At 37.4% G+C, this 18,035-nt stretch overlaps 1 protein-coding gene across 1 annotated transcript; it reads right to left on the minus strand.

Annotated features, from left to right (window-relative positions):
- Positions 1-9,046: 9,046 nt before the first annotated feature.
- On the minus strand, positions 9,047-17,746 carry LOC134842463 (uncharacterized). Its single transcript, XM_063858814.1, has 8 exons — positions 16,995-17,746; positions 16,244-16,441; positions 13,600-13,729; positions 12,321-12,581; positions 11,851-11,925; positions 11,261-11,365; positions 10,268-10,498; positions 9,047-9,506 (listed from the first exon to the last, which is right to left on the minus strand). Exons 1-8 carry the CDS (start codon positions 17,453-17,455, stop codon positions 9,348-9,350), a joined length of 1,620 nt encoding a protein of 539 aa, XP_063714884.1. The 5' UTR covers positions 17,456-17,746; the 3' UTR covers positions 9,047-9,347.
- Between the last annotated feature and the right edge of the window lie 289 nt (positions 17,747-18,035).

The raw sequence follows: 18,035 nt of genomic DNA on the forward strand, positions 1-18,035 counted from the left end.
TAGTGTAACTTGAAATGAGCTTCCCCCTCTTTTTGCTTTGTGAGGGGTGGGGGTGTTAGTTAACAAGCTTCGATCTATTTAAACGTTAATGGACTAAATTAAAGGGTAAAAGGCAGTCATTTTTTTCAGTGTAGAGTACAACTTGATAACTTGATTTGGGATAAAAATTGAGTATTGTTTAGAATATGCAGCTCCGTTCGGTTGGTTCAAGGACAATTTCATTTGTCCCACTCATCCGTGGCTGTGCAAATCAGAATCAACAACCACTTGGCAGCGGCAACAATTAATCAGAAGCCACTCAATTGAAAATTTTGAAGATTAGATTGACAAAAACTTCGAATGAGTTTCGTTTTCTTCGGCGTCATCTTAAAATGAACCTAAAGATAACTCGTGTAAAACGCAAAAGTAAAGTGCTGCCCAATTCTTATCATCTTTCTTGAAACAAGTTGAGTTTCATCCAAAACTTGTCTCTCAATTTAATACCATTTTGTAGCAACTTTTTTCACTGGTTGCATAGGAAAAAGAAAGATGATGAAGAGAAATAAAAAATTTTGAATACCGATGCGGGGGTTTGTCACGGGTCGAGGCCTGCGTCTTAAGAACAGTACAGTGCGCCGCAGTCCGTTTTGAAGCAGAATTTTGTGGTCGCGCTGCGGTTTAAATTCGCGCCGTCAGTCTTTTCTTAAGTCGCGCCGCTTAAATTTTTCTTGGGCCGCGCTGTCAGCCTTTTCGTAAGACGCACCAACAGTTTTTCTTGAATCACGCCGGCAGTCTTTTCTTAAGTCGCACATACAATAAGATTTGAGGGGAATGACTTAAGAAAAGACTAAAGCGCCGCGACTTCAAATAGATTAGGGGCTCCACATAACGAAAGACTTTCGGCGACACATACGAACAGACTGACGGCGCGACTTATGAAAAGACTGAGTCCTCGGCTCAAGAAAAGACTGACGGGCGTTTTTTAAAAAAGACTGACGACGTGACTTACCAAAAAACTGAAGGATTGACTAAAGAAAAGACTGAAAGCGCGTCTTACGAAAAACTAGACGGCGCGACTTAAAAAAAGACTGGCTTATGCGGCGCGACTTAAAAAAAAGACTGAGGGAGCTAATTGAATAAAAACTGACAGGCGACTTTTTAAAAGAATTGAAAAAGTCCTTACGAAATAATTGACGACTCGACTTGTAAAAGAATGATGGTGCAAACTAAGAAAAGACTTAGGCGGCTCGACATAAGAAAAGACTGAGGGCGCGACTTATGATTAGAGTGATGGCGCGACCTTAAAAAACACTGATGGTGCGTCTTTAAGCAGCGCGACTCAAGAAAAGACTGATGGTGCGAATCAAGAAAAAACTTTTAATTGCTTGCTAAGTCGCGCAGGTCGTAGCGCTATGTCCGAGCTGCGTCGGTTCGTAACTGGCAAATTTTAGTCACAACGGTTGCCCGGGGTGTACCGCTCAAACCAATTAGGTATTGAGGTGGTCCTGTTTGCTATTTGTTTTTATTATAACCATCACTAACTTTCGTCTATGTACTCATTAATATGAGATTCGAAGAATATTTTTCCCCTGTTCAAATGAGCATCAATTTCATGATGTAACGAGATGCCTCGCAAAGTTCAGAAATCAGACCAAGTATGTTTGACATCAGCTGATAAGTCAGCCCGTCAAAATTTTTGATAAATTTAATTTGTAAAATTTGCAGGTTGGGGGAAAGAATAAGAGCCAAGTAGAGTATTTTAGTGCTCCGTTTTTATGTTGAAAACATGAATATTGCACGTGTCTTGTTATGCAAGAAAAAACAACAACCACTGCAACATCGACAACTGAGCGGACATTTTATCTCAAGCAGTGCTCGTATTTGGATCAGAGCTCGTGTTTGGAGTACAGCTTATTTGTGGATTGGTGCTCGTGTTGGATGCAGAGCCGGTGCTTGGAGCTCATGTGCGTTTGGTACAGAGCCGGTGCTTGGAACTCGTGTTTGGAGAGAAGCTTGTTTCTGGAGCAGAGTGGCCCGTGCTCGAGAAGAGTTCGAGTTTGGTTGGAGGAACGCTCGTGATATCATGAGGCGGACTCAGAGAATTATCAAACCGCCTAGTTATCTGAGGTAAAATTCTGATTCTCAACTTAGTGTTTCAAATACCAGCGGGTTTGAAGTGGAAGACTTGTTAATATCACAAGATAACAATGACCGCGTTAATGTTACGCCGACAAGCAATGGCCGCACAGGATTAACTCAAGCCATGCAAGATCTGCAAATAGAAGATGTGCTACCAGAAACTGATCCGAATCTTGAAAGCCATGACGAAGACATAATGTTGGAAGCATTCGGTGCGTCACTTGACAAATCAACTTGTCTTGATCGTTCGATTTGGACTGAAAGATGGGTGAAAAGTGTACGGTTGCCAAAAAGACTAAAAATTTTGTCTAATGGTAACATTGGTAGGAAGTACGTGGACCTACTGACACATGAACTGAAGCTTCTTTCTACCACTGCTGATTCCACTTCAGAAAGAGTTCTGGTGATGAGTCGGGTTTTGTTACAAAGAGATCTAATGATCAAAGCAGCAAAAGACATTCGAACACTTATTGGATGGCGCATTGAAGACTGGAAGGAAAACAAATTTGACAAGTTGTTCGCGGAAGCAGTGAGATGTGGAAAAAAGAAACAAATAAATCAAGATAATTTGGACGACAAACATGTCTCGAAAGCGTTTGCTTCAATAATGATGAAAGGCAAAGTGAGAAGTGCTATGCGGTGGCTCTCGGAGAGAGCAAGCGGGGTTAAGGTTAGGGTTAGGGTTAGGGCTAGGGTTAGGGTTGATCCGATGCAAGAGGTGAAGAAAGGTGTGACCGTTTTAGAGACTTTGAAGTCAAAGCATCCAGAGCCACACAAGTCACATCTCTCTTCGCGATTGCAAGTGCCAGTTTTACCCGACTTTGAAGATGTTATAATCAGTTCTGCTTCCATTGAAAAGACGACACGTTCTTTGCAGGGCAGTTCGGGAGCTTCGGGGACAGATTCTGAGCATTGGCAGACGGTTTTATTACGTCATGGGGCTGACAGTTCACACTTGAGAGACGAAGTTGCAACTCTCGACACAAAAATGTGCAATCAAATCTTACCATGGTCGAAAGTGCGAGCACTGGTTTCTGGAAGATTGGTTGCGCTTGATAAATGTCCTGGCGTGCGACTTATTGGCATAGGCGAGTGTCTACGGAGAATAATTTGCAAAAGTGAGGCTGAGTTCACAAAATTGACCTTGAAGAAACATGTTCGACTGATCAGTTAGCTTGTGGGCTGAAAGCTGGCGTTGAAGGTGCAATTCATGCGCTCTCTGATGTTTTTGATGACACAAAGGAAGAAGGCTGTGGCATGCTGTTGATGGATGCATCAAATGCTTTCAACTCGCTCTATCGTGAAACAGCGTTGTGGAATATTCGAATATTGTGGCCTAGATGTTCTAGATTTCTCTTCAATTTTTATAGAGGCTTCGCGTCGCTTTTCGTTGCTGGCGCCGATGAAGTGATATACAGTAGGGAAGGAACAACACAGGGAGACCCACTGGCAATGTTCTTCTATGGTGTTTCACTTCTTCCCCTGATTCGGAATTTAAAGGATCCGAACAATGTGTTACAAAGTTGGTATGCTGATGATTCTGCGGCCATAGCAAAACTCAAGAAATTGGAGATGTTGCTCAAAAACTTGATTGAGTAAGGTCCCGCCTTCGGTAACTTTCCAGAGCCTTCCAAAACTTTTCTAATTGTCGATAAACAAAATGCTGAAGAAGCGCATCACATATTTGACAAAAACTTGATTACTATAGTGGAAGGGAAGAGGTTTTTGGGCGGTTTCATTGGAGACGGAAATAAGAAGGACATCTACCTGAAAAAGAAAGAACTTGAATGGGTAGACAAAATTGAGAAACTTTCTTTTGTGGCAAAAACAGAGCCACAATGTGCTTTATCAGGACTGACTAAGTCCCTACAAGCGGAATGGAATTTTCCCATCGTGTTTTGGTTGGTTCTATTCAGGTTTTTCAACCGCTAGAGAACCTTCTGATGGAGAAACTCTTACCTGCGATACTTGGAACTTCGTCGATTTCATCACTGGAGAGACGTCTCTTTTGTTTGCCAGCAAGAAAAGGTGGTCTTGGAGTGTCTAACCCAACCAGTTTCGCTGATGAGTCTTACAACACGTAACGTGAAGCAGTTACGGTTCTTTATGATGCTATTGTTGATCAGCACGGTTTTTCCCATGAAGACCACAGAAAGCAAATGCCTCGATCGCGGAAAAAACATCATCGATTAATGGAAGAAAAACATGAAGAGTTGTTGGGGGAGTTATTGAATGAGCTACCAGCAGACCAAGTTCGCGCAGTAAAAAGAATCAATGAAGAAAGCTTGTCTGCCCGGCTGACAGCTTTACCGATTGCTGCAGAAAACTTTGATCTTTCGGAAGTGGAGTTTCGGGATGCTTTGAGTGTCCGGTATAACAAAAACTTCAACGCTGCGCCAGCTTTTTGTGATGGTTGCAAGTCACCATTCACCCTACGGCATGCGTTAGCGTGCAAAAAAGGTGGTCTCTTAACTTGAGATGTGGGTCCACAATGAGATTAGGGACGCTGTAGGCGACTTAGCTTCTTTAGTTAGGAAGGATGTACTGAGAAAGCCTGTTATTAGAGAATACAACCCCGCAATGATTGCAGAAGGAGACACCCGCAATAATTGCCGATTTTTTTGTCGTGGAGTTTATGTTAGACAGGGAGGAGCGTCTTTTGATATTCGTGTCGCTGAACCAACGCCTTCTCCTATCAGAACAGAAGCCCCATGAGTGTTTTGCACTCAGCAGAGGTTGAGAAAAAGAAAAAATTTTCAGACGCGTGTCAGGAAAGACATATGTCTTTCACTCCTCTTGTCGTGTCTGTTGATGGGATGCTCGCTCCAGAAATTGCAAATTTCCTTCGGAGAATAGGAGAAGCATTATCTACCAAATGGGAAAAACCCTATAGTAAAACTATGAACTGGGTGAAGTGCGGCTGTCTTTTGCCGTGCTCCGTGCTTCCAGTGTTTGCTTCCGAGGCACAAGGACCAAGTGGAGGAGTCTTGGCTCAGACCATGATTTCTTACCCTAGAGAAAAATTTATGGATGTTCTACAATGAAGAGAAATTGGCTAGCTATGTGCAAACTCTGCTAGTAATGTAAAACGTGGACCTAAACGAAACAAAATGTTGAAAAAATGAACCAAATAGATAATTGATTGATTTCAAAAAAAAAATTAGTTATCTACATTTCAAGAAGAATGTAATAAAGTCTCTGTAAAAGTTTAAGCATTCTGAAAGTATATAATTACAGTAGTACTTGTTTCAAGGCTAAGTAGTGATTGTTCCGACAGCCCTTTAAAGGGTCTGAAAAAAACGGCTTTTGAAAATGTCTGAAAGAAGCTTTATTTAAAATTACATTCAAATTGATAAATCTAGCGCTGGTCGACATTTGGTTGAATATGTTTGCCTCAATTGAATTTGGAATGATTTCCTTGACAAATTATTTTTTGCCGCTACCACTTCATGTTGAAGTATTCGCGCGGGATAATTATCCTAAAATAGTATAAGGGCAGTTTCAGGCACCCATAAACCTCAAAACTCTTAAAGTTGTCTCAGGTGATTTGTCTTTTTAATGGAAAAAAGGGAGTAAGCTTGCAAAAAAAGTTGGAACAAAAATGAAATAAAAAAATTAGTTCGAGAATTACTAAGAGTTAAAACTAAGAAATAAGAGAAATTATAAAGTTCTATTATAATCTTTAATTTTTAAGTGTACATCACTTTTTTAAGGCAGTGCCCTAGTCGATCAAGGGAGGTTATCTTGCAAGATCTTGCAAGAATCTTGCAAGATTCTTTTAAAGAGGATGCATCTCTTTAAAAGATCTTGCAAGATTCTTGCAAGATCTTGCAAGATAACCTCCTTTAAAGATAACCTTTTTTTGCAAGATCTTTAAAGATACAATTTTTTTGGGCAAAAACAGCTTTACACGCGAAGACAACCAAGTAGCGTTCGTGGAAGAAGGAAGCAATCTTAGCTACGCATACATACACACAGCCCGCTAGGCGGTTGCCCCCAGAAAGCTTCTTTTTTTAAAACTTTTTTTTTGTGATAGGCGGCTATCTTCAAGTTTTGATCGACTACTTATACCTTAATCTCTCAAAATAGGAAAAACGCATTTGAGAAGAAGTCGTTTGTGATGAAAGCTTCACTTTCCTAGAACATAGCCAATCGAAGATTGCAAAGGAGTAATAAACGCAAGTAAACATTAAAAAATAACACTGACGTTGTTGAAAAATCTCAACTTTCAAAACTCAAAGAAAAAAATAGAAGCCCTTTAAGCTCTTTAAATTTCTAGAACAATTTATGATGGGCGCTTTTTTGATAACATGAACACGACTTGAGAAAACTGGATCAATAAGTAAAGTTTTTATTCTCTGGAAATCAAAAAAGTAAATTCCACTGTCAAAACTAGAAATCGATAGTCGAAAAAACTAAATATCCCCGGTTTGAACTAATTAAAGCAATTCGTCACAAAAATGTTTTGGCCAATAATCCTTCAATTTTCGCAAACCAGTAGCCGCAATAATTGCGAATAAATTAAAAAGATTTGATTGGTTGATACTTTTAACCTCATTGAATAAATTAACAACAAATATGCGACTACTTTTTAACGCATGATTTTTGTCTAATTTTATTCGTTAAGCATTTATTTAAAGTTTTGGATTCTCGTTCTAGAAACAATTTTTTTGATCTTACACCTAATTTCTGTTATTTATTTTGTGTTTTTCGACAGAAATTTTGGGATGGTTATCTTGCAAGATTCTTTCAAGATTCTTGCAAGATAACCTCCATCTTGCAAGATCTTGCAAGATAACCTCCATCTTGCAAGATCTTGCAAGATAACCCTCTTTTGCAAGAATCTTGCAAGATCTTGCAAGATAACCTCCCTTGATCGACTAGGGTGAAGCTTGGAAAAAAAGTTGGATCAAAAATGAAATGCAAAAAATTAGTTCGAGAATTACTAAGAGTTAAAACTCAGAAATGAAAGAGATTATGAAGTAAGAACAAGTCACCTGCAATGCATGTTATCCTATCCCATCAGAACAAAAACTTGGCAGGAGCAGACTGAATCGCAGCAAAAAAAGAAAACTGCAAAATTTTTTGAAGAGCACTTGAGAAATATTCTCCGTCAGCCTTGCAGCAGCAACCAGGCCGGGATTTGACAAAACTATGGTATAAACTGCTATTTGTTTTTTGCAGGTAAATTTAAATTTAAACGGTGGTGGTTAGAGACAAAAAGTTGACCTAATTTATTCACTAAGGATAAAAAACTGATAATTTGAGGATTAATTGCAGATGAAAACGGAAATGAACACATCGGCAAAACAAGCATTATAAAAAACCAGTGAGTTAAACAAGAAACAAAAATTTACTCGAGGAACAGTTAATCTTGTTTGAAACAAAACATAAAAATTTACTCGAAGAGCACTTAATCAGTTAAACTTTTCAGCAAGTACTTGAATATTGATTGCATGTTGATTTTACCTTATCTGAAGTTGAAAAGATTAGCAATTGTAAAATCTTGGGTCAGCATTTCACTGAAGGAGTTACGTAGTGCCGTTATTTTTGAATTATTGTAATCAGAATCGCGCACCTGGTTTATAGATTTCAATTTTTCCTGAACAGTGTAGAAAAGTGAGTCACAAAATTGCGAATGTTTTCCTGCTTATCTCCAAATGTTTGGCTTATCAACCACGGCAGATTCGGTAGTTTCGCCAGTTATTATATGACTTCTGGTTGCAATAAAATGAAAAAGAATTTTGTTTCTTTTTCGATTCTTGTTTGTATTCTGAATCAAACTATTCCAATTTTAGCACCTTTTTTGCTTTATAGTTACCAACAGTTTTCTTTTCGTATGGGGCATGCTGCTGAAGAGCACTACAAACTAACTTCACCTGGAGGACCTTGATTTAAGTGAATCCAAGGAAGAGCTGAGAAGGGTAATTTTTATTGAAAGTAGAAATAACCTTGGCAAGTTTTTTTCCGCTTTTAATGTTTGTCTCTACAACTGAAGGCAAATGTGGGTTTTTTTTGGGTGTCAAAAAAAGTAAATGATTCAACTTTTGTTGAAGCCAAATGGTCGGTTTTTTAAGGTGCTTCAAAACGAAATTTGATGATTCAACTTTTGACAGTGTAATTGTGAATTCGAATAGGTTATAGGAAATGCTCAGAACTGAGTGGTCGTTTCAGATCCCTGACTCTGCCCTAATATTTTCTGATTTCCGATTGAAAATACCAATTATCGATATGACAAATGTAGAAAAGGTGAAGACAGTGTTGGAATCTAAATTTGTTACGGAATTGTGATTTTGGTGCTAAGAGCGAACCAAAAAAGCGACAAATTAGCTTGAGTTCCTGTTTTTTACTGGTGTAAAAAAATTTTTTACAGAGTTTTCTCAGACGCACTACAATTGTACATTGTGAACCCTATTCATCGAACCTCTCTGGAAGAGCAATATGGCTGAAGTGACAGAAAAATATATTAATTGTTTAAATTCATTTAGGAAATAATAAATTTCAATTATTTTTTGACAAAAATGTACAGTAAAACAAAATAAAATCTGGATTGATAACAAACGAGCGTATTGCGAAGCTGCGAACCTCATATATGGTAGTTAATATTTGGCTCTTTTTCCTTTCCCCCCACCTCACTCAAACATGAATTTTATGGTCTAACGAATGGTTTTACAAGGTTAATTATGCTGACCAAATATGTTTGTGATGGCCTAATTAGTCTGCATATCAATTTTCACGACAATCGGACAAAGTGAACAGTTACTTCAAATAAAAAAATTTGCAGGTGGGGGGAAAAGGAAAAAGAGCCTAATATTTTACTCGAAAAAATTCTTAGATATATGAAAAACGTGCGTTTTATCACTTTAAATGCATGTTTTGAAGTTATAAGTCAATTTCATATTTACGCGAATATCGAAAATTAGGTGTTTCAATTATATAATGAATAATTGACGAAGTTCTGTGCCGCTTCGCAATGGAAAACATCAGCAATACTAACATACTATCGAATGATAACACGAAATTGAATGAATTTTAGAATAGCCATTTTTACAAACAAAAGGATGTATTTATTTTCAAAAATGTGACTTGTTTCTGATGAGTATACTGGGGCTCTGTCTCAATTCCTAGCGGAGTAGGAGAGGAGGAGGGCGATTTTTTAAGGGTGAGGTATAGCGGTAACGTAAGGAGGGGAGAGGGGGAGAAAGGAAAAAGTAGAGGGGGGGGGGGTGTCACGTGTCTAAAAAGTTGACGGAGTAGTAGTCTTGGTGTCTGCAGAGAACAATTGCAATCAGTATGCAGAGTAGACATGCTATGACCAAAGAGGACACTACTATGGACAGTGGAATTAGATTGTCCAGCACCACCTCTTCAACTGCTATTGCACAGCCCTGTCAAATAAAAAAAAAATCGATTCATTTTGAGTTGAAAATTCTTAATGTAAAATAAATAAATCGTTTTCAGGCAGATGAAATACAAACTTATTAAAAAGGAAGTTTTTAGTAAGATAAGAATCTCTAGCAGTTCTCTGCCATTGGATTTACGAATCCGTTTTAAGGTGTAAAAAATGGATTATGTCACCGATGAACTTTCAGGAACCACATGTTTCAAAAAGAAGTCCCCGAATTTCAGTTATTCCTGTAACTGTTTAGTACACGGTTCAAAAGCTTGATAAATATTTGTTTGTTTTAAATAAAAATTAGTCCTCTTTTTAAGCGTGTAGATCGAAACTAGACTAATTTGGGATCAAATTGGATAGTCTTCGAATATTGAACCACCAACTCATTTGTCCCTAGAAACAAACGATTGCTGATTTTTTAATAAATAGATATCATAAGTTCACACTTAAGTACTTTTTTAAGGGGGGCTCAAATCTTCTCTCACTTTTGTTCTGTTGGCTCTTTTTTTGATGTAGCGAGATGTTTTACAGGGTGTTGTTTGAAGATCAAAATCGTTTGAAATGGCCTAATTAGTCGGATTATATTCGGACAATGTAAGCGAACGTTTAAGTACAAAAATACTTAAATAGTAAAATGTTGCAGCTGGTTTAAGTAGTAATTTATACGCAAGTTTATAATGCGTTTAAGAAGTAAACTATTGCAGTTTGGGGGTGAGGGGGGGGGGTAGCCGTTTTGCTATGTGTGTAGTATACCTTGATGTATCTGTGTCGGTGGGTGGAGTCTAACTGATAACACTCCTCCCACTCAGTGTACCTCGGTCTGGGCACCCCTCCAGTGTCCAGTTGGTGAAAAGAGACCTCCTCCCTCCCCTCCCACCGACAACACACATAGGGCCATGACTGGTTACTCTCACTTTGACTCAGTCGACGCCAGTTGGCACTCTTGCCCCAATCATCAGCCGACTCAGACCCACAACAGTCCAGCTGAATAAGAAGAAGGTCTTAATCCCACGCCGAAGTTTCATGGGCAAAATTGATTAGAATGGATTTTTGTTGACTTAAATGTCGTCTAGATGTAATCGATTATCAGAGCAAATATAGACCACGTAATGGATTTAATCCCGCACCGAACTAGATCTTAATCCCGCACCGAAGTTTCATGGGTAAAAATTGATTAGAATGGGTTTTTGTTGACTAAAATGCCGTCTAGATGTAATCGATTATCAGAGCAAATATAGACCACGTAATGGATTTAATTACTATCAGTGAGTTATAGCATAAGTAAGAAAAGACATGCTTGTAAGACATGCTTGATTTAGGTGGGATCTGATCTGCTTTTGAACAATTTGAGATTAATTGTTCCGACCATTCTCAGAGTTCAAAAAACCCAAGTGACTGCTTGTGTCACTAGCAAGTGAATAAACTCAGGTATATGGTTTTTAGATCATCAGAAATAACAAAATGGTTTTGAAATATGGCGCCATGACATCCATGTTACCTGTGATGTGAAAAAAAAATTAGCCGACAGGAAAGACAAATTTTTTTATATTGCACTTGGGGGCCTTTGCGTAAACATCCGAATGGGATCAAACGTCGAAGCTAGATGTAATTAGATAGTTTTGACACAGAAGTAAGAACAACGGTATCTGGCCTGTTTATGATTGCAAGAATGGATGTATGTTTTTGCATATGCAGTGAATGAAGCCTCGTTGAGTTCTCCTGGTTGGAAAATAGAGTGATAATAACCTTCAGCTGTATGAGGTTCCAGAATATGCTGGCGGGATGTGCACTCCTCTCTCCCCTGTATGACTCCATGCTACCCTTTAGTTCCTGTCTCAGTCTACTCTTCAACTGAAACAAACAATTATTTACAGTCAGAGTTAGAATCGAGTACAAGTTACGACCAATAAATTTATAGATTGAAAGTAACTTTTCAAATTCCAAGTGTCATTCATAAATCAAACATCTAAGCAAAAATTAGCTTTCACTTCAGCATGACAGCTCTTCTTGTTAGAAATTACAGAGCAGATGCAATTGCGCTAAATTATTGGATTTTGAATACTTTCGAGTGAATGGCTATTTTATGAATCGAAACTAATTTTTTTAAGGTTTGCGACAATTGGATTTATTCTTGCCTTTTAAAATAATAAAAACCGTCAACTTCAAAAACCAAAAACAATCTCCAGCCCCCCCCCCCCCCCCAACAATGAATACAAGAATCGCAGTTACATTTTATTAACTTATACTTAGATGGGGAGCTATAATAGGAAACAACCGAACCAAGTTGTTTCAAATTCAAAACAACTTGTATTTGTATGTACTACATGCGTACTAACTGAGTCTTGAAGTAGAATAGCAGAGATTGATGTGGCGAGGGTAGACATCAGCACCAAAAACACCAGAAACATAAACTGAAACACAAACAGAACAATTGAATACTTTTGAACTCAATTCATTTTTCAACTTGATTGAAAAAGATTCGAAAACCGTCATTTTTGAAAGATTGTTGCGTGAAAAACATATGCGGAATCTGAAGCTGAACATGGTATTAACTAGTTGGTGGTTTTTTAATTGCGCGTACTGCATAGAAAAGAAGGTGCCTCAAACCCCAAAAATTTGGGCAGCCCATTTCTAAAGAGACTATTGCGAGACAAATGAAAAGTAACATAACATTTCTTAAGAAATCTCCAAAATTCATTCATAAACTTACATGCGTTAATTTGTAACTGATAAGCTACTATATTTGGACCTTGAAAAAGAAAGTAAGAGAATTCAATAGTAATTAAAACTGTAATATTACACTAACTGTGACCAGAAACACTTTCCCGAGTACTTTGTAGTCGCGTTTCACTCGGCCGAAACTTCCCGTGCATCCCGAAAAGCCGACAAGTGCCAACAGCACCCCGACAGCAACACACAGCCACGCGACACTCTCGACTATCACAATCAGCTCGTCGCCGCCTTCCTCGCGGGCGCCGAGTTTCGAACCCAGGCCAAAAGGTTCAGAGGATATTTTCAATTGGAGTACAAGCACGATTCCGGCAGCAAGGATACAAGAGCCGAAAACCTGCAAAAAAAAAATTAAGAGAGTCTTAAACTCGTCTGTCAAATTGAAAACAAAATCATCAAAAAATAACTGAAAAAATTTCAATAAGAGTCAGGGGGCGGATCTAGGATTTTCTCGAGGGGGGGGGGGGGCGGATTTTCAAAAAAATTTCGAAAATTTTGACGACCTTTTTTTTAGGTCGTCGACCAAATTGATTTTTCGAGCTCTCCCAAAGCACGGTTTTGTCCCTATTTTGGTTAAAAATTTTTTGCGCCGCAGGCAAAATTTTGAAAAAACAGGTCAAAAAAGGCGTTTTTAGGCACTTTTTGGAAAATTTTGACCGAAAAATTGCGTTTTTTCCGCGCGCGCTCCCCCCTCAAAATTAGTATATATTGGCGCCGAAGGCGCCTTTAGAAAATTTTTAGGGTCGGTCGGCCAAAAATGGATTTCTTAAAAAGTATCAAAGGGGGGACCCTTTGGGTCGGCAGGGGGTCGAATCCCTGAGGGGGGGAAGCGTCCGCCCCCCCCCCCCCGCCCCCGCCCCTAAATCCGCCCCTGATAAGAGTTATTAATCAAGGGGCAAAAAGTTCGCTATTAACAGATGAAACGCTGATTTTTTGTGATCTTTTGCGGTTGACCTCCATACACCGATAAAGCTGGTCTTACAATCCCATAATTCTGTCCATGAAAAACGCTAGTCATACAATTCTCATATATACGAATTGTATGGCTTGCTTTTTTTGGAATTAACGCTTTTTTCCCGCAAAAATTAAAAGTTTAGATATTAGTTACAATCGTAATTAATATCTTGTTATTCATTAAGTAGAAATTTAATAAGGTCTTTTAAAGATGTTTAAAATATCCCACCTTGTTAAGTATATCAATACAAAAACGTAAGATTATGCTTCTTCGAAAATAAATGGCAATGTTTAGCCCACCGCTCGATTCTTCTAAGGTGGGATGCTTAAAATTATTCCCATCGATATCATTAACCGCTTTTTGAAAATGATTTCACAGTCATCTTTTTGGTTATACTGACCAGTATTAGGATGGTGAAGAGAGCGAGAATGGTGCCCAGACAGAAGTTGATCTTCCGGCCCATTCTGGGAGAGCAGTCACACAACCCCCCACATCCACAATAGAAGCGACACCGGCAGCTACAGCAGCACCTGTGAACATTTAATAGCAAGGATAGCCGGTTAATGTGCGAGTAGAACAGAATGTTCCGACAATAATCTTAAAAAATACAAAAAACCTTTTTTTTCTTTCTTCTAGAACTCGGCAGTCATAATCAAAAAGGCAAATTGGAAAAGAGTTTTTTTTTGTGGAAAATGAAGAGAAAAAACTTAAAAAAATGTAAACAATTATGAAAAAAAAAAACATTTTCAAAATGTTTTTCAATGCTTGCAGAAATTTTTTGAATTTGAAAATAAAATTTTTTGAAAGTTTTTGATTCATAAAATGGCGCAAAAAAACTCAAAACACAAACTTGACTCGAAAAAACTAAGTTTTCACGGCTTAAATTAAGAAAAAAAGCTATTTTAAGCCTATTTGCTCATGTTATTCGCACGAAGCTAGACAAAAATCAAAAACTCCAAACGGCTTTTCTCGACACTGAGAAAACTCTTTCAAAAAAAGATTTAAAGCCACTCGAATCACCACTGAAACGGCTTGAACATGATGTATCACTCCAAAATTTCCGAAGATTATTTGTGGTACCTGATTTTGCATGGAAGACAAAAAAAAATTAAAACACGCCACAACTCAAAGTTCCTCTCAATTTTCAATGGTCGGAACAATAAGTACTTTAAATTGAAACAAACAAAGATCAGATTGGAAAATATAAGACCAAGGATCGCTAAAAAAGTTAATCCACTAATTTTAAGTAATTTTTTCGCATTCGCATTTTTTATGTGAGAGTCTAAAATTCCAATTGATCTTGCAGAGGACAATTAAAAAATCAATGAAAGTTTAAGAAATGTTTTTATCAAAGACTTCAATTTTCTCAAATTGAATAGCAAATTTCTCACAAAAAATATTTGCGCTGAGCCACTGAAAGCTTGACCCAGAACCAAAAAAAGACGGAGACTTTGTCAAAATTGATACAAAAACTTTTCAGCCAGTCAATTAACGTAATAAACGAAAGTTTTTCAAGCGTTCCTCGACCAGAAATCATTGAATAAAAACAAAAGTATAATAAGGATCTTCAAATAGTCGGACTCTAACCGTGTGATCAAAAAAATGTCAACGGAACCTACTGTTTTTTTTATTGTCAAAAACGTTGATGGTTGGAAAAATAATAATCTATTTTGTTTTCAAAACTTTTAATTTCAATATTTCAGTACAACTAACCAACCGTTATAATGAAACTCAATTTCTTATAAAAAAATTATGTGCAACATTTTATGAATCGATACATAAGTTTTTCTAAGATTCTTATGAAAATTCTTAGACAAAAATTTCTGATAGAAAACTAAAAGCTTGATTTTGTCGTTTTAATATTTTAGAGTCTCTAGACAAAATACTAATGCAGAAATTGTGCGAGCACCTGAAAATTTAAAATTTTTTGCGTTTAGTCATCAGTTTTTAAAATTTAACTGTGAATTTTTTCAACGCTAATAAATCTCTTTATAATAGAATAATATGGAAAAAGACAAAAATTGTAAACCAAGATGTTTACTCGAAATGCATATTTCGTACGTTCTCAGTTTCAAACTGCAGCTTGGAATGCAAAAATCTACCAAAAATTTAAAAAAAAATCTGGCAAAATTTTGTTTCCGATCTGCAGTTCACGAAAAATGAAAATCTTGAAAAGCTTTCAAAAGATTTTTTTGTTTATTTGATTTTGATTTAAAACTTTTAATTGAAGTCATGATATTGAAAAAAGAATCCATAATGGAGTTTTTTTATAGTCCCCAGCAATTTATAGTCCCCTTAATAGCAAATCACAAGGAAGTTAAGGTTTTTAGTCTATTTTTAATGCTTGGTCAAATTTTGAATGCCGTAGCTCAAGTACTAAAAAAGATAGTGACTCTGATTGGCATAATTGCCTCCTAACATCCTGTACAAAAAGTACTCGTGAGTTTCTGTGATGATATAAAGTAAGATTTTCAAGAAATAATTTTAGGAACAACGGATAAACAACCAAAAATTGAACAAGGATAGCCGGTTACTGTGCAGATAGCACAGAATATTCCGACTACAAAAATTATATATTTTGTCAAACTAGTGTCGTTTTTTCTGTGTGGTGTGATAAAAAAGATGAAGGAAAAAAACTAGAAAAACGAAAGAAAAATCGTAAAAAAATTTAAAAACTCCAAAACATTTTTTATTTTTTGCAGATTTTTTTTTGAGTTTTTTCAAATTTTTTATACCCAAAATGGCGCTAAAAATTCCAAAAGTTATTTTTGCTTGAATAAAAGAAAGCTTTCACGGCTATGGCAAGCCTGCACACTGACCTTATTAGCTTGAAATTGAATCAAAAATCAAAGTTTTCAAACCGGTTTTTCTCCGAATTTTTTAAGGTCTTTCGAATCACGACTGAAACGGCTTTAATATGAAATATCACTCGATGCTTTCCGATGCTTGTTTGTGCTACCTGAGTTTGCGAGGAAAACAAAAATAATGGTCAGAACAAATGGTCGGAACAACAAAGATAAATAAACCCCGAGTCATAAGCAAACCTGAGGGTTGAGCAAGGGAGCAGACGTAGTTGAGAAGATGGATGGTCAGGGTGGTGGGGGTGGGCCGGTGAATGGGGTGAACGGGGCGAAGACTGTTGGTGGTGGTGGTGGTGGTGGTGTCTGTTTGATGACTCACTCAATAAGTTCTGCTCGTCTTCCTCAAATGGCTTTTTGGTGTCCCTATCGAATGGGGAGTATCTAAGCAGGGATAAAAAGTCCATTCATTCTCCGTAATTTTCACCGAGTCTCAGAAACACAATTTTTTTCTTCCAAATCGTGTATTTTTTTCCGGTTGCAATTTTTGTCAATTGTGATCATTATTGGGTTTGAAAAACTCCTGCAGACGCAACTGATCACGTGAAATGAAAATAAGCTTATCTTGTTCTGGCGATGCAAACATTATGCCTTTTTCAAGATAGATTTTTAATTTCTCTGCTAAATTAAGAGAAGATCAAAATAAGTTGGCTTATTTCTGCGAAAAAAGGCCATGCTAAATGAAGACTTGAAGTTTTTTTTTTTTTTAAAAAATGGACGGAGCTGTTTAAATCAAAGCAAGCAAGCTCATATTTTATAGCCATTTTTTCATACATAACTTTTTAAACCAAAATGAGATTTTCAAAGAAAAAAATTTAAAAAATTAATAACAGTATGGACACCAACACTTATATCCATTATTTATCTAAAACCGTTTATTTTTAGTGGCGTCAAACAATGTACTATCATGTACAAGGATGATTACAGCGGTGGTTACTTTTTGTAGTTCGAGTTATGCCTCTGCTCAGATGACGAATATGGCTGATGCGTGAACAATTTGGCATTCGGGGAAGCCGAATTGAAATCGGAAGACAGAGAATCACTCCGTCCGTTAGCTCCATTCCCGACTATTGTCTCGGCTCTGCTGTGCCGACTGTTTAAATCCAGGTTCAAGGTCAAAGGTGTCAACGAACTTCGGGCTACCGAACGACTCCTGCCGACTCCCTCGGACGATGACCTCCCGAAAGGCGACGAGCCCGCGGATAAAGCTGATATGGGTTTGAGTGCTTTACTCGAGTGGTGATTCGCGAGGAGTTTCCGAGAGTCAGATCCGACTGATCCGAAGTGTTGCGAGGAGGATGAGTCGGTTCCGTTGCTGCTCATTGAACTGGAAGTCGTAAAACCCGAGAACATCGGGTTCGGAGTCAGTGTGAAAGACGACGAACACGAGGACTGCATTGTATTATAGAACGAAGTAATATATTGTAAAATTTGTAATAAATTATAAGGTTTTATGCTAAGAAAGCTTAGTTTTTCTGCTTTTTTTGAAGTTTTTACAACTAAAATGTCGTAAAATGAAAATAAAAGAATTTCCTCCTGCTAACATGCAACACAAGTAATGTTAATTTGTACGCGGTGGAAATTAGTCACATACTATTCTGAAAAGCAAAAAAAATGTTTGAATGAAACGTAATAAGTGGAAAAAACTCGAGTTTTAAAAGCACTTTCTTCAAGGGCTGTTGGGGAAATAGAAAAAAAACAAGGTGAAAATGAAGGAAAACATATTCATAGATGAAATTTGAACTCTTTGAAACTGCACAGGGATAAAAATATAAAATACGTCGCTTTTCCTTACATGTAAAAAGGTAGAAAAACCCTAGAACAGCACAACGTCTGAAAACTATTTGTTCATTATTCAATTTCATTGATGATTTATTCGCTTGTATTGATAAAGTTGAAGTAATTACCGCATTAATTAAACAAATGCGTCGCAATCGCCGATGTTAATCATTCGGTCAGATGTTTGCACTTTGTCGTT

Source organism: Symsagittifera roscoffensis, chromosome 3 (genome assembly GCF_963678635.1).
Source record: "Symsagittifera roscoffensis chromosome 3, txSymRosc1.1, whole genome shotgun sequence".
Taxonomy (NCBI): domain Eukaryota; kingdom Metazoa; phylum Xenacoelomorpha; order Acoela; family Convolutidae; genus Symsagittifera; species Symsagittifera roscoffensis.